This window comes from Sorghum bicolor, chromosome 1 (assembly GCF_000003195.3).
Source record: "Sorghum bicolor cultivar BTx623 chromosome 1, Sorghum_bicolor_NCBIv3, whole genome shotgun sequence".
NCBI classification, from domain to species: domain Eukaryota; kingdom Viridiplantae; phylum Streptophyta; class Magnoliopsida; order Poales; family Poaceae; genus Sorghum; species Sorghum bicolor.
The window spans coordinates 59,781,052-59,794,010 of record NC_012870.2 but is presented as its reverse complement, the minus strand read 5'-3'; the positions used below and the strand labels follow the sequence as shown (position 1 = coordinate 59,794,010).

General features: G+C 45.2%; 1 protein-coding gene across 1 annotated transcript; it reads left to right on the top strand.

Annotated features, from left to right (window-relative positions):
• Positions 1,767 to 3,988, top strand: LOC110433475 (expansin-like A2). The gene is made up of 5 exons (XM_021455689.1): positions 1,767 to 2,546; positions 2,686 to 2,795; positions 2,928 to 3,118; positions 3,254 to 3,389; positions 3,585 to 3,988. The coding sequence occupies exons 1-5, from the start codon at positions 2,384 to 2,386 to the stop codon at positions 3,831 to 3,833; spliced, it is 849 nt and encodes a 282-aa protein (XP_021311364.1). The 5' UTR covers positions 1,767 to 2,383; the 3' UTR covers positions 3,834 to 3,988.

The window sequence follows — 12,959 nt, the reverse complement described above, 5'->3', positions numbered from 1 at the left end:
TATATTTTATAATAAATTTAATGGTAGTAATTTGGTGCCGCAAATTGTAACGATTTTTTTAAAAAAATTCGGTCAAAGTTTAAAATTTTTGACTTAAGATAACTCTAGAAATTGAAGATTTCAAAAATAGATAGAGTAACTGGAAAATATAATTAATGAAGAATCTAATAATATTTATTTAGTATCATAAATATTATTATTTTACTATATAAAATTTAGACAAACTTAAGATATTTTGATTCTAAAAATATCCAAATGACTTATAATTTATAACTAGAGGAGTAGTTTCTCCTAATGATTAATTAATGAGCCCCCGAATGAGACGATCCAATCATGCTGGGATACTACAGTCCGTATTTGGTCACATTCGCAATAAGATTTCGAAAGGGATCCCAAACTACGATGATGTGCGAGTCAATCATGATTGCGAGAGCACAGATTATGGCATCCACAAACCTGTACTGTAGGGCCACTGGCCTGCTGCGAGAACCATGATGAAAATAAACACATGATACCACGGCCTAACTCGTGCTCTCTTCCACAGACGGATGGGGTTTGGGTTTAGATGGATGGAGCTATGCAAATAGAGCGATGATCCGTCAACTCTGTATAAGCATAAACGATCTTGGGCTCCCGAAAATCTTGTAATAAGCACACAAACACGCGTGACGCGTGCTCTGTTGGTCCTGATCCTGGTGCTGGTAGTAGCCTTTTCCTCTGAAAAAGGGGCGTTGGAACCGGAAGGGAAGCATGCCGAGGGTAGGAATGTAGCTGTAGGAAGGACGACTCTTCCGAGACGACCAGTAGTGAACTAGTAATTTTAATTAAGGGGGTCAAATTTATATATTTAAAATTTTTAATATTTTTATGATACCAACTAAGTATCATTAAATTCTTTCTTAATTATATTTTCATAGTATACTCACTTTACGTTATAATTCTTAATATTTCTTTATATAATTTTGATCAAACGTAAAAATATTTTGACTTTTTAAGATTCTTGGAATAACTTATAATTTGAAATGGAGGGAGTATTTCTTACTAAAATCGTCATATCCCTGCTAGGTCCCCCGCGCCGGTTCCGCCACTGGAGACGAGGAGCTGCGATGAGAGTAGTTCGTTGGGTACGGCGTACGCGCATGCCTTTCACGGCCTGCCCTACTGCAACCCTTGATCGAATTGAATGAAACGGCAGGGAAGTTGTGATCCAACTTGAGCACATCCATGCACGCAGGCGAGAGGCAAGACGGTGGTTATCCGCCTGGGGGTCTCCGACGTGTCTTGATCACGAGTCAGAATCGGGCGGTGTGGACTTTGGTTAGCAATAAACAAGGCGCTATCCACCGGAACAGCGGGCCTGAAGGAGACCGACATATATATATAATATATAATCCGTGCGTTGAAGGGTGATGAACGACGGGACGGCGGCGCGCGCGCGCCCGCCCCACGCACAGGGAAAGGGAAGCCGCGGACGGTGGTGGCCCGTGCCGGTGCCACGCGAGACTAGCCGATAGATATAGATAAGCCTTGACGCCCTGTCGTCTCCGTGGTCGCACCCGTCTCCTAATAATCCTCGGCCACTCCCGTTCTTATCCCATCGAATCAAATCCCACTCATGACTCATCTCCTGCCCTTTTCTCTTCTTTTTTGTCCTCCTCCCCCTCATCGTCGGACCCCCTCAATTCCAGCAAGCGCCGTCAGCTGCCATATATTCAATCATTTCCATATAAAAATGCAGTGCTACTCCCATCTGTCTACCCAGGAAATCGAATGCTACTAAAAAAAGCAGCAGGATTACATCGATAATGAACGGCATTTAGTTACTATCATCAGCACCACCAGGCTGGAGTACGTACTTACCAACGAACGGCCACGTGCCAGGCTGCCGGGAACGGCCATGTACTACGAGTAGTACCAGGACCAGGAGTTTCTCCGACGACTCGCTGACGCGCCCCCGCGCTGCGGCACGCGTGTCCCGGAGGTCGGTGGCCGCCCCCCTCCCGCTGGCCCCTGTGTCCCAGAAGCCTCTCTCGCTATATCCGTCCCACGGCGCCGTGCTTCGCTGCCAAAGTCCCAACCGCGTCCTCGTGTCCAAAACATTCTGCGGCCTGTTGGAGGGCAGGGCAGCACCAAGTATCAGTCTAGCCCCGACCTGGCACCAGCAAGCTTCTTTTCTGCCCCGCGGTGGCCAGAATCGGAAACCACAGCGGCAGGCAAAACCTTGCGGCGTCCGCGTGGAAGTGGAGTCGGCCGTCGCCGCATAAAGCCAGAGCCGGCGATCCTGCTGTGCCCAGCAATCCCCTCTTCTGTTCTCCCAACTAGGAAACAAAACTGCTTTCGTCCAGCCTTCTTCGACCTCGGCCGGGCTCGATCGGTCCCGTCCATGGCTGTCGTCACCAGAGGCGCCGCGTCCCTGCCCTTCGTCTTGCTGCTCCCAGTCCTAGTCGTCGTCGTCGTCTTCGCGGCCCCGTCGCCGGCCAACGGCTGCGACCGCTGCGTGCGCCGGTCCAAGGCCACCTACCAGGCTTCGTCGCTAGCCCTCAACGGTACGCACGCACGCTGCACGCAGGCGTCCCGCCGCTGCCTTCTTCTGCGTTTCGGATGATCTCGTCGTCTGTTTCTTCATGTGGCGTGCACGATTAATTAATTTGATCGGATCTTTCGGTTGCTGGATGAATTGCGCAGCCGGTTCGTGCGGGTACGGCTCCCTCGCCGCGTCCTTCAACGGCGGCTTCCTCGCCGCCGCCAGCCCCGAGCTCTACAGGGGCGGCGTCGCCTGCGGTGCCTGCTTCCAGGTAGTACCTTCTTTTACTTCGCCGGAGCTGTCGGCAGCAATTCCTCTGTTTTTTTTTTTCTTGGTGAGCAAATCTGTTGGATTTGTCTGTAGTAATAAAGCAACGAAGTAACGAACGGCTGGCATTTGCCAGGTGCGGTGCAGGGACAGCGAGCTGTGCAGCGCGGCGGGCGCGAAGGTGGTGGTGACGGACCAGGCGCGGACGTCGTCGAACCGCACGGGCCTGGTGCTGAGCGCCGCGGCGTACGCGGCCATGGCCACCGCCCGCGCCGGCAAGGCCGCGCGCCTCAGGGACCGCCGCGTCGTCGACGTCGAGTACAAGAGGTACCTACTAGTAGTTTGCTCTGCCAGCACGGTGTCCGTCCGTCCGTGCGTGCGTAGGGTCATCATCTCAGCTTTCGGTCCCCACGACACGAGCCGACGAGGAAAATGAGATGGATTTTTTGTACGCCCGCGCAGGATACCCTGCGAGTACGCCAAGGACCGCAACCTGTCGATACGCGTGGAGGAGAAGAGCCGGCCGCCGAGCGACCTCTCCATCAGGTTCCTGTACCAGGGCGGCCAGACCGACATCGTCGCCGTCGACGTCGCCACCGTAAGTTAACTTCTTCCTAGTATACTCTAGTAGTACTGTACTACCAAACAGGGACATTTGACCCCTGTTTGGCTGTTTGTTTGTTGTGTTTCCCAACGGGTTTTGAAAGGGGAGGTCGTCAGCAAGCAACGGTTCGAACGAACGCACCGGCGCGACGTGACGTGGTGTGGTTTGTTTTTTTTTTGGGGGGGGCAGGTCGGGTCGTCCAACTGGCGGTTCATGACGCGGGACCACGGGCCGGCGTGGAGCACGGCGCAGGCGCCGGCGGGGCCGCTGCAGCTGCGGCTGGTGGTGACCGGCGGGTACGACGGCAAGTGGGTGTGGGCGGAGTCGGAGGTGCTGCCGCGACGGTGGGAGGCCGGCCGCGTCTACGACACCGGGGTGCAGGTATCCGACGTCGCGCAGGAAGGGTGCTACCCCTGCGACACGCACCAGTGGCAGTAAGACGCCGCACGGGCTCACTGTGGATTGTATACATTGTTTGTACAGCTCTTTCTTTTTTTTTTCCTTTTTGGTTTGTTTTTGCTTTCCGTCCATTTTCGGATGGATGGACGAAATATATGAAAATGATGAGCGGAATCGGAGAGTGAAATCAAATCAAATCAAATCCCAAACAAACGTGCCGTTGCGACTTGGTTCGGTTCGGCCGTGTTGCTGCTCCCCCACTCACTTTGTTGGGTGAGCAGCGGAGTTGGAGCGCACGATGCGTGTGCTGTGTGCATGATGGATGAATGGCTTTTGGTCGTCCCTCGTCAACGATGTGGAGTGTTTTCCAGTTGAGCTCCGCGACCGCTCCCTCAGGACCACTCGTTCCGAACTGAACGGGCAGAGCAGATGCCGTCGTTATGACGAGGAGGTGAGGTCAGAGTCATCGGACCTCACACGGGCGGTGTCGAACCGGAATGTTCGGCAGATTCAGCAAACCTGCCGCGCCGTTACATTTCCATGCCAAGCAAGCACGAGCAACGGCTCCGAAAGCGCTTGTGTAAGCACGGCACACATATATTGATCTTGTGACGTTGTCTGTGTCTGGGTGCTGTACAGTTAATGTAATTATGAGACGATTCTTTTGAACTTAGTTAGCTCTTATCAAATATAAACGAAAATATTATAGTGTTTATTTTACAAAAAAATTTGGAACTAAACAAGATCAGGCCTCAGAGCTAGTCTTGTCGACAAAAAGAAGTCTATTTTTTCTTTCCTAATTTTTAAGAAATTCTGTTTTTTCTTTATGAACTTCAAAATCAGATAAATTACCTTCTTAAACTTTTAGAACGGTGCGTTCTACCTCCATAGCCCGATTATAAGCGGTTTTGAAGACGATTTTATCTTTATCTTTTTTTATTTATTTTGGCTAAATATTTGAAAAATCACATAAAAATCATAAAATAGAAAATCTAATTTTGTTTAAGTCTATATATCTATATCTATACAGTGAACATATAATATGGTACGCTTTAGTATAAAATTTTTGCTATAGATTTTAATATATTCTTTTCTATAATTAATTAGAATAATTCATAACTGTAGTTTCTCTAGTCCAATTGTGGTAAAAAAATTTTAGTGGCCTAAATATTATATGCTTGAACTGTACTAAAAATTTTATACTCATTCAATAATGTACAACTTATTTATAGATTTATTTAGATTTGACAAGCATAAACCTTAAATAATTCTATAACTAAGTTATACAGGATCCAATGAGTATAAAATTTTTGCTTCTGTTCAAGCATATAATAGTTAGGCCATAATAAAAAAAATTACCGCAATTGGACTATAGAAAATACAATTATAAATTATTCTAATTAATTACAAAGAATAATAAATCAAAATCTACAACAAAAATTTTATATTAAAGCATACTATATTATTTGTTCATTATGTAGATATGCTCATGTGGAGTCTAACAAAATTAGATTTTTATTTAATGATTTTTTTGACTTACTATGAGTTTTCAAAGATTTAGCCAAAATAAATAAAAAAGATAAAGATAAAACCTCCTTCAAAACCGCTTATAACCGGGCCAGGGAGGTAAAATGTATGGTTTCAAAAGTTGAGTAAGGTGGTTTGTCTATTTTGGAGTTAAGGAATTAAAAAGAGTTTTTCAAAAAAGTTGAAAGAGGAAAAATAAACTTTTTCCTTTCAAGGATTCCCAAGAGAATCCTTAATTTCGACATGGGCCTTGAGGCTCCCAGGCCACAATTTTGCATCCTTTCATCCGTTGCGTACGAACAGAGAAAACCGTTCAGGTAGGCCTTCTGGTGTAACGAAAGCTTTTAAGGCCCGTGATCCATTCCCGTTAGCTTGTCTTGGACTTGTTCCATGATCAGGCCAAACTGTAAACGACCCACGCTCAAGCATGAGTAGAGGCTCGTGTGTCACTACCACATTTCATCAAATTTACAAATGAAAGTTCGAGCCTAGCTGTGCTCTGGACTCGACCTTTATATTATACCAAGCTCAAACTTGAGACCATCAATAGTCCATTTGCAGCTCTGTGCCTCTCTGTCTCGATGAGTGACATCGGCTCTGACTGCCTGGCTGTAATTTTTTTGTTTCACAAAAAGCAAAGAGAAACTTGAAGCGGCCGGCGTGTAACAGGCTAACAGCGGATCCTGGACCTGGAGCTGCAGTCCGAGGTGGCCCTTTCCAATCAGAGCAATCGTAGCGGCACTATCCTCTCGTCTTCCTGGTCCACGAATTCCGTCTCGTTTGGGAACCAGCGGACAGTGGTAATCCGTAATTATAAGCATAAACATAGTATGACTCTTCTATCGGCTTCGTCGCCGCTGCACATCAGCAGAGCACGGCGGTGCACCTCACTTAAAACCGGTCGCCGAACGCACGAGATGGCATGCGCCGTCTGCTGTGCACGAGATGGCGCGCTAGCTTCAACTGAACCATGCATGCATGGCTCTGGAAGCAACAGTTTGCGATGCCGTGTTGGGCCGGTTACGTGCCATGCATGCATCATCGGTTATTCCGTCTATATATATGACGATGGACGTTGAAATGATCCAGACTGGAAGTTGGCTACCTCCCTGATTTGGATACGAAGCATAAACCAAAGTACCAAACCTGATGGTTCCTCGTCCGGAGGAGGCACATCGATCGATCGCGTGAGTTCTCTGATTGGGATTTGGGAACGTGTGACGGAGCATGCATGTTTGGTGCCTTTTGGTGGCACCATCCCACCGAGTGACGTCGTTAATGGTGTTCTGAATAGAGTGTTTGGCTTGAGAGATCATTTCATCTTAGGCAATTTTTGGATGTTGTCGCTCAAAAAGCATGCGTTGGCGTGGATTAGGTAGAACTTTAGTTTAAATTTTACTCCAATCCACTAAACACATGTTTATTGATGCGAATCCGATTACATTTAAATAAAACCTTAGGATTTGTTTGCATCCATTAGTATTAAAAGATTAGCTAGTTAATAGCTACTAATTTTAGCTGACTAGTTTTTAACAGAAGATTGTTTTGACCCACCACCTGCTAATAGATGGCTAGACAATGAGTTAAAGATGCATATGAACTATTAGAATGTATTAACAAATCCAAACCTGCTAATGGAACTGAGATCATGTTTGGGTCCATTAGGACTAAAAATTAGCTTGCTAATAGTTAATAGCTGCTAATTTTTGCAATGGGTTATTTGAATTCACCTGCTAATAGGTGGATGGATAGTGAGTTAAAGATGCATATGAACTATTAGCGCTTATTAGCAACTCTGAACTTGCTAATTGAACTAATAGTTAGCGGATCTCCAGCTAATAATTACCAGATTTATTAGGTAGGTCCGATTAGATCCAGTAGCACTTTTTAGCTACTCTAATGGATGCCAAGCATACCCTAATAGTTAGCAGTCTTCAATTAATAATTAGCAGCTTTGTTTGGATTCACCATTATAAATTTTAGCTGCTAATTTTTAGTTATACCAAGTTATTGAAAAGTAATAATAAGCGAAAAAGAATGGCCTTTTCGTGTACTAGATCTACTATAATAAAGAATTAGTCATGTAGTTTAAATAAACGGTAGCACATTTGCTTAATCTTATCATCGAATATGTCATTTATTTCGTAGTGTTTTTCTTTCACAGTAAATCAACATAATAAATCAGCGAATAATACTTTCTGTCACATAAATATAAAAAAGTTAGCAAGCTAACGATAGGCGGATTTCAAATAGACTGAATCTACATGCTAAGCTACTATTTTGCCAAGCCACATTTTTGCAACCTTAGAATTGACTCTTCTTCTGGAATCCATGACCTGCATTTGACTCTTCTATCTTCCCCTGCCGCTCCACATCAACGGGGGCCGCGGGTGTGCGTCACCGCTCCTCGTCGCGGCTACGCACGATGGAATGTGTCCTCTAGACCGTACGGCGGAGCCGCGGAGACGTCACGCAACCAGTTTCACCAGCATTTTTTCTTTTGAGGTTCCAGTGTCACCAACATTGCAGGGAAGAAGACTAGAAGAACAACAGAAGCGAGAGGACTTTTCTTTTTTTGAGCAACACAGAAGCGAGAGGAGTGAAAGAAAGACTCGGAACGGACAGGGGGCCAAGTTACTAGGACCGGACCGGATATCGAACCGGTGAGACTCTCGGTCCACTGGTTCACTGGTTCAACCGTTAAGAACCGGTGGAACCGCCGGTTCGATTATTTTGGACCGGATGAATTGAACCGGCCACAAATACTTTGAACCGGTATAATATAATGTTATATATACATTAAGTTATTAGCAACACATGGTTGATCATATATACAAATAAGCTAAAGAACATATTTATAAAACCATCTTCAAAATAATCTAGTCACCGTTCCACAACAGCTACTCCAAAATCCAAAATCAATATGTGTATGTTAATGATTCAACTCAAATAATCTTTTTTTTTACGAAAACTTAACTCAAATAACCTGACTATAGAAAAGCAATAAATACAAGATACTTTAATTTAACGAGTTATACCCTTAAAAGAATTAACATGTTCTAAAAAGAACTTAAATAGTAATTCAAATATTTACTCATAAAAATAATCTCAAATGCTGAGATAAAGTGACCAGTATGAAGGGATCGTCAAAATAGACACTAGTGTATTATTTATGTATTTTGGAGATGGAATGAAAAAGGTATTAAATTTTAAAACAAAAAAAAAACATCCAAAGTCAAACAAGGAAAGCAAAAGCATCGAGCAGCGAGCCTAGCAGCAAGCCACCAGCAAGTACTGTACCGTACGCATGCACATGCCACACTCAAACACGCAGGAGTGTCAAGGGGAAATTCCCGTCGGAGGTTACTGCCCCAAATCTGTCCCCCATCCCCATCGCCGTGAAGGGTCACGGAGAGAACTTCTGCCCCATTCACGTCTCCGCGTCAATTATATAAACAACAACAAATCACTTACTGTAACATCCCCGATGTTACGGTTACTAAAACTGGATCATGTCATCATGAGCATTGCATTGCATATTTGTTAAGCACATTATTATGCATCAAATTAAAACAAGTTTATTTTGAATGCTTGTGCTTAGGAAAGTAAAGTGTGCTTATGTTGTGAAGTGATGCTTGTGTTGGTTGTTTAATTCCTAGGGTGGAAGATTTCCGAGAGATTAGGGGGGAAAAACCCTGATTTTAGAACCCTAGAATTGCCCCCTTTTGTGCAATTTAAAAACTAAGCAAAATTTGAAGTTGAGTTCAAAAGCGAAGTTGTAGATCTTGTCAATATGTACAACTTTGGTGTTTTGAGTTTTTGAATTTTCAATACAAAATTCAAAGTAATTTTGAAAATACAGATTTCCACAAAGTGTCCCCTTTTCCAATTTGAATCTCCAATTCAAAATCTATTTGGAATTTTGAAAAGTGACCAACATGAAAGTTGTAGAGCTCAAAACGTTGAACAACTTTCATGTTGGGAGTTTTTCAAGTTGTTATGGAAAATCAAAAGTAATTTTGGAAATTCTGATCTGCCCCAATTCAAAAATTTGAATTTCCTTGAATTGAGTTTTGAATTTCAAACTGTTTTGTTAAAATCACCAATTTCCACTCAGATTTAGCTTTGGCCACCAAAAGGAGTTTTGTAGCTTGTAAAATTCTGCACAACTTTCATTTTGGTGGAATTTTGTCTTCAGTTCACAATTTGGGCGAATTTTGCAAAACCACAAAACTGGTTGGATAGAGCTCGCTATAGTGCTCGAGCGGGGGGATGCTCTGCCGCCGGGGCAGAGCCGCTGCGTCCAGCGCCGCCACGCGCCTGGCCACGCAGCTGCTTGGCTGCGTGAGCCCGCCGTGATGTGGACGAGCCCTCAGCGTGCTCATCCACTCCCCTCGGTGATCCCACTGCTCGGCCGCCTCGTTTTTCCCTTTTCCGCCCAACGCCGACGACCCTGTTGCGCCCTCAAATTCACCGCACTCGATCCCTCTCCAACTCAATTGAGCACTCCACAACGTTCGCCACACCCTTGCGAGCTCAGTGCACCCCCTAGCTCTTCCTCTAACCCGCCCAATCGCTCGGACTCTCTGTTCTTCTCCAACTCCGGCCGGGACCGCCGCCGTGAACCCTCTCCGTGGCCAAGCCGTTCTTGAAGGTAGCACGCCATACTAGCGGGTGTTCCTACTTCTCCTTGTCACCCAGAAGCTCATGCGCTTGTTGTTTTTCTTCGGACGCGAGCAGGTTCACCGGAATAACTCCGCCGAGCCCAGAGCGCCCACCCAGAAGACCCGCTACCGCCGCCAGCGGCTTAGGACACCTCTTTGCGTCCTGCAACGTGAGCACCATGTTCCTTACCCTCCATGGAAGCTCCCTAGCGCGTCAATTTGCACTCTACCGAGCCCTCGTGGCCGGTCTACGGGCGACCGACGCGGCCGTCCGCCATTTGTGTGGCTGAGGTAGAGAGAGATAGGTAGAGCGTTCGTGGGTGGTAGCAATGGAGGCGTGAAGTTGAAGCGGAGCCGCTGTGCACCTCAGCGCGGGCTGGGACCCCGCCAACGGCGGCCGGAAGCACGGCCGAGCTGCCGGCGGGGTAGGAGACGAAGCTGACAGCGGGGGCCCACTGTCAGCGACGTCGTGAGAGGGGACAGGCGCGCGCAGCGCGTGGGCCGAGTTGCTGGGCCGGCCTGCGGGCCGAGCTGCTGGGCCGTCCACGGCATAGTGTCGTTTCTTTTTTTCTTTTTTGTGCAAATTTGATTTATGTTTGATTTTGTGTAGAAAATTGTGTATTGATTCAAAAATCATGAGAATTTTTGTATAGGTTCTATGAAATAAGTCGAACACAGGAAAAATATTAGGTTCTATTTTCTAGTAGTTTGCATGTGTATAAAAATTGCCTCTTTTAATTAGTAAATAAAACTTCTATGAATTTTAATAATTTATTGATATGTCCAAAAATTACCAAAATTTGTGGGATGCCTCTGAATATTATTCTCTGGCTTCACCCAAAATTTGGTGGCATTTGGATAATGTTTTAATAAAATATTATTAAACCCTTAATTAGTAATTAAATAATAATTCTAGAATAATTAGATGATAATTAGTTTAAATTCTCAATATTAGGATTTGAGTGATTTTGGTATTGTGTGATGACCTGAGGTCATTAACCTTAATGACCTTTGGCATTTAATTATTGTTTGGTATTAATGCTTAATTACTGCCATTAATACTTAATTAAGAATTAATTAAGATAAAAAAGGGTTAATAGTCAGTTAATTAAGATTAATTACGAATTAAGAGGAATCTTAGTTTACAAATGCAACCTCTTGGGTAAAGACACTAAGATGATAAACAACTTTAATTACTGTTTAGCCTCCTTAAATATTTGTCATACGCATATCATGAGCATCCATCATTTTACGTATAGTGCACGTGACCGAAGGAGCGACCGTTGAACCGAACCCCGAGGTCGGTGCTCCGTTCGAGGAAGTAGGATCCGAGACTTGGGAAGTCTCTGAGGGTCCCTCTCAGCTCTGCAACCAAGGCAAGCCCCGGATGCATTAACTCTCCTTGAATGTTTTAAATCTTTTATCACTTATGAATTGAAAATGCTGCATTAGGTAGTTGAGAATTGGATTAACCTACTTGCTGCATTTACTACCTTGATATTTGATATCTTGTCCTTGGCACCTGTTTTATTTTAAAATCGCGTAGTGATGCTTAGCCCTGCTACTAGATTGGTTTTCAAACACGAAAGTTTGAAGGGTTGTTGTGGAATACACTTATGATCAATGATGTTTCAATTTGAGACCGGTCGGTGGACTTGCTTTAAGAATGGAGTCTTAAAGTAGTGTCTCCAACTGTGTCGGTTAAGGACCGGTCCGTTGGTGGCCTGATGGGTTGAGAATTTATAGTACTAGCCACTTGCCCTCGGTAAGCCTGGTCTTGTGATCCCTCGATGCGAACAGCTACTCGCGCACTGGGCGTGGAGCGATGGCGAGAGTAGTGTGTACCCACCTTACGGATCTGAGATGACCGGAAAACATATAGATCGGCTGTAGGATGGTGGAGTACTGTGCTCTCGGGTGCCGCGAACCTAGTCAAATTTGGGGAGAGCTTGATTTGGGTTGACATATGCAAGATTTGATTCTACATATGTCGGGTGGTTAGGAACTCCAGCTGGATTGCTAAGCGGTTCGAATCATCGTTGCTCTCCGATTGGGAGGCTCAATCCACTGACCCTCATCGTAGTTAAATATGCAACTAAGTGGTAAAATAAGAAAGGGGGAAATGTCTCATGAGGTTCGAATCCCAATTCCGGGACTCAGAGTGACATGAAGCTATGGCCGTTGGATAGATAATACTTTGATTAAGGACTAGGAACTCACAGACTTGTCTGTGAGAGGCAACTAGATAGACTCTCCTCGAACTCCTCGACCTCTTAAGGAGAGGAATTCGCGGGTAAAACTTGAAAGTAAGGATGCACTATTAGTAAGCTTTTTAGCAAAACACTTTGGCTCCTTGCTCAGCCACTCCTTGTCTACCCCAAGCCTGCATTCCTACTTTCTCCTCTTTTTCCGCCGGGTAAGTCTTGTTGAGTACTCCCGTACTCAGGGTTTTATAACCCCTGTTGTAGGTGAAGCTCAGGAGCCGACATGTTTTGGACCCTGTTGTGTGTCCGTTATCGAGGTTGACGACGAGGAAGAGTGAGCGTGACCCATGGACAGGGTCTGTAAATTTGTAATTTGTGTACTAAAGTTTAAGTTGCTCCGCTGGACCTGGCTTGTAATAACACTCTACTATTTGGAAGAACTCCTTTTGTAAATTAAGTTATGTAATACTCGTGTTTTACTCTGAAATATTATTTTGGTCTTGTGTCGTCTGTGATACTGCAATGTCTTCGCAACGAGTGATCCTGGTGTTAAGGTGGCCACTTGCTATCCTGTAAGGGCGAGAAGAAGAAATTTTCGTTAATTGACCACCGCTGGTGGTCAAGACGAGCTTGTTTGATACGCCCCAGGTAGCGGTGGAATGAGCGTCCTGAGATGCTCATCGGACTTCTAGAGTGGGAGGATCCCCGGCATCACCGTCAGAGGTCCTTGGGACAATGATAGGTGTTGGTGGGCCCAAACACTCAACAGC